The sequence below is a fragment of the Garra rufa genome, chromosome 24 (assembly GCF_049309525.1).
Source record: "Garra rufa chromosome 24, GarRuf1.0, whole genome shotgun sequence".
In the NCBI taxonomy this organism is placed as follows: domain Eukaryota; kingdom Metazoa; phylum Chordata; class Actinopteri; order Cypriniformes; family Cyprinidae; genus Garra; species Garra rufa.
The window spans coordinates 17,329,895-17,342,552 of NC_133384.1; the positions used below are offsets into that span (position 1 = coordinate 17,329,895).

The window sequence follows — 12,658 nt, forward strand, 5'->3', positions numbered from 1 at the left end:
AATTAGAGATTTCCTATAGCAAATATGCATTGTATAATTAATGAAATGGTTTATTCTTGTTTATTACAGTCTTCATGTAAAATAAAGATTTAAAAAGCTTAAAATAAATATAAATAATACATAAATATGCATTGTATATTAATAAAATCATTTATTCTTATTTATTACAACCTTCATGTAAAACAAAGATTAAAAAAAGTTGAAAACAAATATAAATATGTATATAAATAAAAAAAATTATATGCAATGTATATTAATTCTTCTTTATTACAACCTTCATGTAAAATAAAGTTTCGAAAAAAAAGTAAGATAAATATGAATAAATACATCTATAAATAATACATAAATAAATCTGCATTGTATGATTAACAAAATAATTTATTCTTCTTTATTAAAACCTTTATGTAAACGAAAGATTTTTAAAACGCTTCAAATAAATATAAATATGTATATAAATAATAAATAAATATGCATTGTATATTAATTCTTCCTGATTACAACCTTAATGTATTTTTTTAAAAGCTTATGAATAAATAAATTATTAAATATGTATATAAATAATAAATAAATATGCATTGTATGATTAATAAAATGATTTATTCTTCTTTATACAACCTTCATGTATATAAAGATTTTAAAAACCTTAAAATAAATATAAATAATTACGTATATAAATAATTATTAAATATGCTGTGTATGATTAATAAAATTGTTTATTCTTTTTTATTACAACCTTCATTTAAATTAAGATTTAAAAAAAGCTTATGTATATACATAAATAAATATGTATTGTATAATTAATAAAAAATATTTATTTTTCTTTATTACAAGCTTCATGTAAAGATAAAAAAAGCTTAAAATAAATATGTATACACATAATAAATAAATATGATTGGTTTAATTCATAAAATTATATATACTTCTTTATTACAACCTTCATTTAAAGTAAGTTACCCCTTCAGTCGAATCACTTCGACGTTACATTGGGATCTCGCCTGAGAGACCGATCACCTCTGAGCCTTATTAAAAAGGCCAATTGAAAATTGGCGAGTGGACGTGCGCGCCGGCCACGCCCCCGTACATACGGGTATATAAGATGGCTGCGCGCACCACTCAGTCAGACTTTTGCTTTCAGAGCCGATGTGTCGAGCCTCTAAACAGCCGAGAAGAGTTCTTCAGAGTTCATGCTCCCTCCTGCTGTCACGGATTGGCCAGGCTCCACACCCTCTGTCACGCCCAGATCACCGTCACCTGAGTTTTAATCACCATCACCTGCACGCCATCATCACCACCACGTATAAAGCAGCACGCCACACCACACTCACTGTCCGGGCTCGTTCCCACGAAAGCGGACTGTAGTGTCTCTCTTCCCAAGAGTTTCGCTATCAATCGTTGCCTGAAATTACTTACCTGAATTCTGTCTCGTTCCAGTCTTCCGAGTTTCCAGTCTTCCAAGTTCCAGTCTTCCAAGTTCCAGTCTTCCGAATCGCCATCTCCAAGTTTGTCAGCGTCAGCTCTAAGTGGTGTGTGCCATAAGTCTGTGTTCACTCCGTCCACGGGATCGGCCACTCAATCCCCGCTGCACAATTCCTGCAAGAAAGATTACATCCCGATTCAATACCCGGCTCATTCAACTCCCATCCTCTCAACGTCTGCCATACTCACCAGTCTCAGGGTCTTCTCACATCTCCGGCATCGCTGCATTCAATAAACATATATATCTGTTGCACTTACCTTGTTGTCCTGTCTGCTTCCTAACAGAAGCCCGGACCTGAAAACAGTCAGCAGCATGAACCCACAAGACCCGTTTCAAGAGTTGGTGGACTCGCTGAGAAAAGTCCTTCTGGCTTCACCATCTGTCACCCCTTCCGCACCGCCGCTTGTCACGCCTCCCAGCACTTCTTCGGATCCGCTACCATCCAGTCCCATGGCCCGACCAGCGCCATACAATGGCGGGGTGGAGGAGTGCAATGGATTTCTTCTGCAGTGTTCTCTGATTTTTACAATGCAACCTGCGCTCTACCCCACTGATCAATCTAAAATTGCATTTATCACCTCTCTCCTCACAGGACCAGCGTTAAAATGGGCAAACTCTATTTGGCAGCAGAATGGACCGGCCACTCGTTCCATCCAGACTTTTATCACTCACTTCAAGGAGGTCTTCAGTCGCACGGATGGAGAAATATCAGCGGGTGAGCAACTGTATCATTTGTCTCAAGGATCTATGTCTACTCAGGAGTATGCCCTACGATTTCGCACCCTCGCAGCGGCCAGTGGATGGAACGAGCGGTCATTGCTGACCACTTACCGCCTTGGTCTCGAGCCTCGCCTTCGTCTCCAACTCGCTGCCCTAGATGACGCTATGGGGTTAGAGCGCTTCATCCAACAATCCATCCGATGTTCAGACCGCATGCAATCTTACCTCTCAGAAACCTCGACTACTGCACTCCTCCGCCCAGCGGACATCGCCAGCCCTCCAGAACCAGAACCTATGATACTGGAGTCTGGTAGACTATCTCCCGCTGAGCGACAGAGGAGGCTGACCCGGGGTTTATGCCTCTATTGTGGTGCTAGTGGGCACATCAGACTGACGTGCCCCCTCCGTCCTGTTACTGCTGCGGTGAGTGTCATCCAGTCAGACGTTGAAAAAATGTATCCCTTGTCTACATGTGTGCAGTTAACCACTCCTACGTCTTCCATCGTAGCCCACGCCCTCATCAACTCCGGGTCAGCGGGTAATTTCATCTCGGGGAACCTCTGTCGCCAGCTCCAACTCCGAACCGAAGCTTCGTCGAGCGTCTACCAGATCCAGCCTATAACCCGTTCCATCACCACAAGACCAAGGATCCACCGGAAATGCCAACCCATTTACCTCCAAATCGGAGTCCTTCATCAAGAGGAGATTCAGCTACTGGTTCTGGAGGGCGCCACTATGGACATCATCTTGGGGCGCCCGTGGCTGGCGAAGCATAATCCCATCATCTCCTGGGGCAGTGGAGAAATAATTCAGTGGAGCCATGCCTGCTTTCCCGAGTGCTTTCCAGAACTTCCTCTTCCTGTTCCGAGACCCATGCCTGTCAACGCCACGTCTATTGAAAGCCCCTTGGAGAACCGTTCTACCCAGATTCCGGAAATTTACTCCTCCTTCCAGGACGTCTTCTGCCCCAGGAGAGCTTCCCAGCTGCCGCCCCATCGGCCATGGGACTGCGCCATCGACCTGATTCCAGGCGCCCCTCTGCCCAAGGGAAGGATCTACCCGTTGTCACTTCCGGAGAGTAAGGCCATGGAGGAGTACATACAGGAAGCATTGAACCAAGGCTATATCCGTCCGTCCAAGTCCCCAGCAGCTTCCAGCTTTTTCTTTGTCGCTAAGAAGGATGGAGGGCTGCGGCCATGCATTGACTATCGAGTGTTAAACCAAGGTACCGTCAAATTCAAATACCCCCTTCCTCTCGTCCCTGCGGCCCTGGAACAACTAAGGTCAGCCACCATCTTCACCAAGTTGGACCTCCGCAGCGCATACAATCTGGTGAGAATACGGAGGGGGGACGAGTGGAAGACGGCTTTCGTGACCCCTACCGGGCACTACGAATATCGGGTCATGCCCTATGGCCTGGTCAACGCCCCCTCCGTATTTCAGAACTTCATCCACGAAGTCCTCCGGGAGTTCCTCCACAGATTTGTTATAGTCTACATAGATGACATCCTCGTGTACTCCCGGAGTGAGACCGAACATATCCACCACGTTGCGGAGGTCCTCCAAAAACTCAGGGAGCACCAGCTGTTTCTCAAGGCAGAAAAATGCTCATTTCATCTTCCATCTGTTCAGTTTTTGGGTTACATCATCGACCATGAAGGTATCCGCATGGACGAGAGGAAGGTGTCATCCGTCACATCCTGGCCCCAACCATCATCTGTCAAAGAGCTTCAGAGATTTCTTGGCTTTGCCAACTTTTATCGTCGGTTCATCAAAGGATACAGTCTCATTGCCACGCCGCTAACCAACCTACTCAAAGGTAAACCATCCAAATTATCCTGGAATCCCGAAGCTGCCGCAGCCTTCCAGTCCCTCAAGAGAGCCTTCACCAAATCACCCATCCTGCGACACCCCAATCCTGAACTCCCTTTCATCGTCGAGGTAGATGCCTCCACTACCGGCGTGGGGGCAGTTTTATCCCAGCATCACGGAACCACTAAATTGCTCCATCCATGTGCCTACTTCTCCCGGAAGTTCAACCCGGCGGAGAGGAATTACGACATCGGCAACAGGGAACTCCTAGCCATTAAACTTGCCCTGGAGGAGTGGCGACACTGGCTGGAGGGAGCCAAACATCCATTTCTGGTATTGACCGACCACAAAAACCTCCAGTACCTCCGTGATGCCAAACGCCTATGTCCACGCCAAGCCCGATGGTCACTCTTCTTCTCACGATTCCAATTTACCATCTCCTACCGCCCAGGTCCAAAAAATGTCAGAGCCGACGCCTTGTCCCGAATTCATGATTCTTCCGATATCACTGAATCTCCCTGCAACATCCTCCCAGACAATATCATAGTCAGCCCCATAGAATGGTCAGCCCCTCCAAGTGTCGCCACTCCCGTCCCTCGTCCTCCGCCGGGCTGTCCTCCTGATCGTCGCTACATCCCCAGGACACAACGGGTAGATCTCATCCGTTCCATCCATACTTCCCTGGGCACCGGGCACCCCGGGACCAACAACACCCTCTCGCTGTTGTCCGAACGTTTCTGGTGGCCTGGGATGGCAAGGGATGTGCAGCGCTTCGTCAAAGGATGCCGAGAATGTGCTATGTCCAAGAGCCCCAGACACTTACCAGCAGGCAAGCTCCATCCCTTGCCGATCCCGAACCGCCCCTGGTCACACCTGGGAGTCGATTTCATGACGGATCTACCGGAGTCGGATGGAAACACCTGCATCTTGGTAATTGTGGACCGCTTCTCGAAGTTTTGCAAGCTCCTACCCCTGAAAGGATTACCCACTGCCTTTGAAACCGCGGAGCTCCTGTTCAATAATGTCTTTCGTCAATACGGCATACCTGAGGATGTGGTATCCGATCGTGGTCCACAGTTCATCTCCCGCCTCTGGAAATCCTTCTTCCGGCTCCTAGGTGTGACCGTCAGCCTCTCCTCTGGCTACCATCCGCAGTCCAACGGCCAGACGGAGAGGAAAATCCAAGAAGTGGGGCGGTTCCTCCGGACATTCTGCCATGGCCGCCAGAACTCCTGGAGCCAGTTCCTGGGCTGGGCCGAATACGCCCAGAATTCACTGCGGCAACCATCCACCGGCCTCACACCATTCCAGTGCGTCCTCGGGTTCCAGCCACCTCTATTCCCCTGGAATGGTGAACCATCTGAGGTCCCCGCAGTGGATCACTGGTTCCGGGAGAGCGAGAGGGTCTGGGACGAGGCCCATCACCACCTACAGAGGGCAGTCCGCAGACAGAAGACCCAAGCGGATCGGAGGAGGACTGCGGCTCCTGAATTCAGGCCAGGTGACCAGGTTTGGCTGTCTACCCGAGACATCCGTCTGCGGCTGCCCTCCAAAAAGTTAAGTCCCAGGTTTGTTGGTCCCTTCCAAGTCCTGGAACAGGTAAACCCGGTCACATACAAACTCCAACTCCCTCCGGAATACCGCATCCATCCTACATTCCACGTCTCCCTCCTAAAACCATTTCACCCACCTCTCACTTCCTCCACAGAGCCTGGCCATGAAGAGGAACCTCCTCCCCCCCTGATGCTGGATGAGGGCGCCGTCTATTCCGTCCGAGAGATCCTCCGGTCCCGTCGTCGTGGTGGTCTCCTCGAATATCTGGTAGACTGGGAAGGGTATGGACCTGAAGAGAGGTCATGGGTCCCAAGAGAAGACATCCTCGATCCCACGCTCACCGAGGAGTTCCACACTAATCACCCGGAGTTTCCTGCACCTAGGGGACGAGGGAGACCACCACGGCGCAGAAGATCTCGGCCCTCAGGAGCGGGCCCTGGGGAGGGGGGTAGTGTCACGGATTGGCCAGGCTCCACACCCTCTGTCACGCCCAGATCACCGTCACCTGAGTTTTAATCACCATCACCTGCACGCCATCATCACCACCACGTATAAAGCAGCACGCCACACCACACTCACTGTCCGGGCTCGTTCCCACGAAAGCGGACTGTAGTGTCTCTCTTCCCAAGAGTTTCGCTATCAATCGTTGCCTGAAATTACTTACCTGAATTCTGTCTCGTTCCAGTCTTCCGAGTTTCCAGTCTTCCAAGTTCCAGTCTTCCAAGTTCCAGTCTTCCAAGTTCCAGTCTTCCAAGTTCCAGTCTTCCGAATCGCCATCTCCAAGTTTGTCAGCGTCAGCTCTAAGTGGTGTGTGCCATAAGTCTGTGTTCACTCCGTCCACGGGATCGGCCACTCAATCCCCGCTGCACAATTCCTGCAAGAAAGATTACATCCCGATTCAATACCCGGCTCATTCAACTCCCATCCTCTCAACGTCTGCCATACTCACCAGTCTCAGGGTCTTCTCACATCTCCGGCATCGCTGCATTCAATAAACATATATATCTGTTGCACTTACCTTGTTGTCCTGTCTGCTTCCTAACACCTGCTGCTGCGCTGCCATAACTAAAAGAGTGTTTCACAGAAAGAGCATTGTTTGGCAGCCGCCAGCGCGGTCCCGCGGGCGGCCGTTTTCACGGCCATATAAAGCCTTTTTGCATTCCAGCGAGCAGCCCCGGCGAGTGCATTGCCCCGCGGCGCCTCCCTGGGCAAACCGGGATCACAAAAGAGCAATTTCTAGCGGACGTTTTAGACGTTCTTTTCAGGATGTCTTTTCGGCCGTGCGTTTCTGGATGTGGTAGTTTCCTCTCCTCAGCGAACGGACATGAGCGCTGCCTCACGTGTTTAGGCTTTGAGCACACTGGGGTGGTGCTCATGAATGGTTCATGCGGTGAAAGCATGACCATGACCACGCTGAAGTCCCGCCGCTCGTTCGCGAGCTGGCTCCCCCCGCCTCCCTCCCGTGGTCAGCCGTTGAGCCGCCTATGCTCTTCGGCCACCGCGGTGGAGCGCGGGGGGGGACATTCAAATTACAATAGACAGCGTTCCGCCGGCTCAAAAAGCCCTGCGGACCTCTCTATCTCAGCGCGGTCCCGTTGAGTTTCCGCAGCAGACGCTTCCCCGCCTGGCGGGCTGAGCGTCTCCTTCGGTGCTCCTGCAGAGGATGAGATGTCTGTCACAGCATCAGAGGGAGAGTCAGACGGTGACACATCTCTTCCCGCGGCGCGGCGCCCACCCTTGGTCGCTGCCCCCCTGGAGGTTGATGTCGAACTGTCGGCTATGCTTCTCCGGGCAGCCGGGGGGGATCGGTTTGAAGGTTCCTCAGGGGCCCGGCCGATCCTTCTAGGCTGGACGACTGGTTCCTGGGGGGGGCCCGGCGGCAGCGCCGCGCTCCCCCCCGGTCCCGTTCTGACCGGATGTGCATGAGGAGCTGACAAAATCTATGGCGCCCTATTCATTTGACGCGCTCTCCAGCTCCTCTCCCCTCGCCACTCTCCATGGCGGGGCAGCCAAGGGGTACGTGGCGGTCCCCCAGGTCGGGCGCGCCATCGCGGTGCACCTTTGCCCGCGGGCGCGGCCGCCTGGTGGGGCCCTCCGCGTCTCCCTTTTAGGGCATGTGAAATTCTTCCGCCCTCATCGGCTGGGCCTTTTCTGCGCCCCCCGACACGCTGCCCCGCACTGCAGGCCATGGCAACACTGCAAAAGTGCCAGGTGCAAGCACCTTAAGGCCTGCACGAGAGTGGTCCTGACCAGGGGGTACTTGAAGAACTCCGCGCCGCCACTGACTTCGCCCTTCGGGCTACTAGGTCGCGGCGTGTCCCCTTGGTCAGGTGATGTCCACCTGCGTGGTCCAGGAACGCCACCTATGGCTGACTCTGGCCCGGATGGCAGAGGCCGACAAAGTTCGCTTTCTCGACTCTCCCATTCCCCAGAGCGGCCTATTCGGCGACACCGTGAAGGGTTTTTGCTCAGCGGCGTCGAACGTATCGCCGGCCCCCAAAAGCCTGCGATCCTCCGCCCATCAGCATACCCCGTCGAGATGCCAGAGCAGTACGCCTCCCCGTCGTTCGGGCTGGGCATCTCCTCTGGCGCTCCAACGGTCCAGAGGCAGACGGAGGCCGTCCAACATATCCTGCCCCGCCGCAAAGTTACCATTCCGCCGCCTGGGCCCCCGCCTCCGCCTGCCCGTCGCCGAGGGCGTCCCCCCGCAGCTCCGTCCCCTGCTGAGCCACACGATCCAGGCTCGCAGCCGACGTCGAGCCGCCCGTGGGAGAGGGACGCCGCTCGCCTCTCAGGGTCCTGCGACGGAAGACCCTCGCAGGCGAGCTTCGAAGCGTCCCTGATGCGAGCACCCCCGGAGGTGGAGAGAGCTACTCTGTCGGCACTCCCGCTGGAAGCGGGACTTAGCCGGTCATTTGAAATCACAGAAAGACCCAGCCTTCTCACCTCTGGGGCCCCGGCCCCGAGTTTCCTTCCTGAGCAGCACTTCCACTCCTCGGAACCAGACTCGGGACCGGATGTCGCCAGCGCGGGAACCAGGGAAGTAGGTAAGCACTGCTTAGTGCAGTTAGACACTTCTCCAGGACGTTTATCCTTCTGGGTTTTGTCTCCTTCCCTGTCTTTCCCCAGGCTGCCCCACCACGGTCACGCCGGTCAACGTTCCCTTGATACCACTACACTGGTTGATACGGACGGTACGGCCCGGCTCCAGGCGTCCGCCCAGACTCACAGGTACCCCTTACATTCTTTATTCAGAAGCAGGTGTGCCTCTGTTCTGCCTGCGGAGGTCGCGTTCCTACTGGCGAAGGACGCGATCCAGCCTGTCTCTCCAGCCGGGACGAGGTCGGGGTTTGATAAGTGTCCTGACTTCACGTGTCCAGTTAGAGTGGTGGGTTAACATCCGCCCTGGATGGAGCTCTGTTCCGATCCCTTCTTAGGCTGTCGGCACACATGCTCACGACGACGCACATACAAGTATGTTTTCGTCTCCAGGGCTGGGTTGCAGCCATCTGCCTGAAGGGCACCCGCTGTCGCGTCTCGATCTTCCCCGGCGCACACCCCTTCGGCGGTCTGCCCCGGGGATCGAGCGCTCAGCGCGAGGTGCGTCCATTTGGCTAGTCCCTCTCCTTCCTGCCTTCTTAGGCCATGGGAGCTCCCCTGTCCCCTCTTCGGCAGACAGGTATTCGCGTCTTCAACCGTCTCTTCGACTGGTGCTTTACCAGCCCACTCGTGAGTTCCGTTGTGCGAACATTGGGACCTGGTGCCTCGGCACCCCCGCCATCTGGTTCTTCAGGCCAACCGAGGAAATTCGTTTCCTCGGTCGGGAGCCCGACTCGGTCCTCAAGACAGCCCGCCTTACTACCAAGTGCGCGCAGTCAGTGCTGTAGTTCCTGAGTCAATCAGGCACAACACAGCGGTTCTCTCAAACTGAGGCTCCTGGGGCACATGACAGCTCTAGCCGCTAAGAGCCGCTAAGCTTGTTCATGTGAGACCGCTTCAGCACGATCGAGTCCCATGATGGGCATGGCATCTCGGCCCACTCCGGACTGGCGTTTTCCCGCAGTTTGGCCGACAAGCCAGCCCGTGGCTTACCGCGGGTTGGGTTGCCATGTACGACAGAGGCTTACAGCCTCTCCATCTGCTCCCAGGGAGTACGTGGCAGATTTTGCTACTTGCCATTCACTTGAAGCAGGTAAACTCAACCGTGCAGCCTATCGGCTCTCACGGCAGTCCACCACCTGCAGGATGGCGACTCCACCCCGTGACGCAGCTAGTTTGGAGCATATCGGTAGGCCAGCCACATCCGCTCGCCCCCGATTGCTCTCATTACCAGCTGCCTCTTTCAGAGTAGCGCTGGCACTCAGCTGACCTCTGGGGCCCAAGTACGCCCTTCCCCAGCGAGCCTCCTTGCACAGACTCTGTGCAAGTCCAGGGAGGACGAGGAGTAAGTCTGTTGGTTGCGCTACAAGAATGGCCCACCCAGGCTCAGGTCTAGTAACCGTTCCCTCGCGGCAGTCCCTCCCTGTAGGGCACGGGATGACACCCAGACCTCTCCGGCCTTCGCAGGCCGTGATACAATTATCACTCAGTACCGAGCTCCCTTGACTAGGCAGGCTCGCACTGAGATGAGGTCTATTTGCTGGCTTTCCACAGAGTTACACGGTTGCAGTATGCTTCCCTTCCTGCAGGAGAGTTGAGCGCAGACTGTCCCCTCACTCTAAGTATATGCCGCTGCTTCGCCGCATATCACATGCAGTAGATGGAGCTAAGTAGGTAAGCATTCACTGGCCGTGAGGTTTCCCAGAGGTGCCCAGAACGCACCCCACACCCTCTTGGGGCCTTTCCGTCGCCTTCAGAGCCGCGGGACGCTACAATTGAGCCACTGGCCTCAGTCGAGCTAGCATTCCTGTCATCAAGACAGCGCTCCTGACCGCCCTGGCTCCCGTTAAGAGGGCAGGAGACCTACAAGTTTTCTCTGTCAAGTAACGCCTCATACCCTCTGGGACCCCCCCGTCGCCCTTCGGGGCCGCGGGGTGCTCCTCAGGAGCCTCGGGCCTCAGTCGAGCTAGAATTTCTGTCAGTAAGACAGCACTCCTGACTGCCCCGGCTTCCTTTAAGAGGGTAAGTTACCGACAAGCTCAGGTTCCTCAGAGGTGCTTAGCACGCACCTCATACCTCGTGGGCCTCCCCGTCGCCTTTCAGGGCCGCGGGTCGCTCCGTTGGAGCCACGGGCCTCAGTCGAGCTAAAGTTCCTGTCATTAAGATAGCGCTCCTGACTGCCCTGGCTCCCATCAAGAGGGCCTACAAGCTTCTCTGCCAGCAAAGTGTGTCGAGAATTCGGGCCCGGCGTTCTCCACGTTACCGTCGAGACCCCGGCTCGGTGCCCAAGGTCCCCACCACGCCTTTCCGCGACCAGGTGGTAGACCTGCAAGCTCTGCTCTGGAGGAGGCAGACCCAGTCGTGCGATGTAGTGTCGTTAAATATGTGAGACTGAATCACTCGGCACTTCAGCCGCACCAGCAACTTCATCTGCCTCGGGATTCGCAGAAAGGGAATGCTCCCCGAACTGAGGTTGGCTAAATGGTGGTAGATGCCCCTCCCTGTTATACCCAGGGACAGCCGTGATCCTTGGTTCATGGCACCTCACCAGCAGATGTAAAAATCGGAAGCTGCGGGCTGGGCGACACCCTACCTTCGCTTGGTTCTCCAACCTTGCGTAGAGGCCGTTCTCCCGTGTCCTAACTTAGGGACTCTCAGGCGAGCGGGAAGACCGGCTGGTGTCGGCTTGCTGCGCCATTCCCACGTGGATCCGTGCGCTATTTCCCAGTATGTTCCCTCCGGCGAACCCTGGGTCCTCCTGCCCCGCAGTCAGGGCTAGGCGCGGAGTAGTCCTGCACTGTGATCCTGCCTGGGTTTCCTTCGCCCCGCAGGTTGTGGCTTAGTTTTTTATTATTCCAGCGGAGGAGACCGCTGTTTCCCTCGTATATCCCCAAAAAACTTTTTATGGATATATTGAATTATTCTTATTCCACATGTAAAATTTCATGTGCTCCGCCCCCCCAACCCATGCTTCAGTACAACTGGCATCCCTGGAGGGGCCCCCTTATTGGGCCCCAGGGCGTTGGGAAGGTTACGTTACACTTCGCCTGCCGGCACGTATACTTGTCAGCACGTGAAGCTGTTGCGTAACGCGGCGTCAGGGTCGTGGCCTTTTCCATGGGTTTGTTCCCAATGTAACGTCGAAGTGATTCGACTGAAGGGGTAACGTCTAGGTTACGAAGGTAACCCTCGTTCCCCGAAGGAGGGAACGGAGACGTTACATTCCCCTGCCACGCCCCTGGCGTCGCGCTGACGCCGGGCTCTCCCGGCTCTTCAGCAAAAGCCTGACTGAGTGGTGCGCGCAGCCATCTTATATACCCGTATGTACGGGGGCGTGGCCGGCGCGCACGTCCACTCGCCAATTTTCAATTGGCCTTTTTAATAAGGCTCAGAGGTGATCGGTCTCTCAGGCGAGATCCCAATGTAACGTCTCCGTTCCCTCCTTCGGGGAACGAGGGTTACCTTCGTAACCTAGACGATTTTAAAAAAGCTTACATATATAAATGACAAATAAATATGCATTGTATAATTAATAAAAATATTTATTTTTCTTTATTACAAGCTTCATGTAAAGATAAAAAAAGCTTAAAATAAATATGTATACACATAATAAATAAATATGATTGGTTTAATTCATAAAATTATATATACTTCTTTATTACAACCGTCATTTAAAGTAAGATTTTAAAAAAGCTTACATATATAAATAACAAATAAATATGCATTGTATAATTAATAAAAAATATTTATTTTTCTTTATTACAAGCTTCATGTAAAGATAAAAATGCTTAAAATAAATATGTATATAAATAATAAATAAATATGCTTGGTTTAATTCATAAAATTCTTTATTCTTCTTTATTACAACCTTCATGTAAAATAAAGATTTTTTTTAAGTCTATCAGTGTTAAATAACGCAATATTTTAAAAGAAAATTTGATATTGTTTATTACTGTTTTATTTTGTTTGTGGAAGTCATGAGATTAATCATGGTTA

General features: G+C 52.4%; 1 protein-coding gene across 1 annotated transcript in view; it reads left to right on the forward strand.

The window, feature by feature from the left end:
• The first annotated feature begins 3,698 nt into the window (after positions 1-3,698).
• The window catches only part of sema5a (sema domain, seven thrombospondin repeats (type 1 and type 1-like), transmembrane domain (TM) and short cytoplasmic domain, (semaphorin) 5A), a 145,500-nt gene continuing 136,540 nt past the window's right edge, over positions 3,699-12,658 (forward strand). The window contains exons 1-2 of the mRNA XM_073830555.1: positions 3,699-3,722; positions 3,830-4,660. Coding sequence (XP_073686656.1) covers positions 3,699-3,722; positions 3,830-4,660 — 855 coding nt within the window. The remainder of the gene's footprint in view (positions 3,723-3,829; positions 4,661-12,658) is intronic.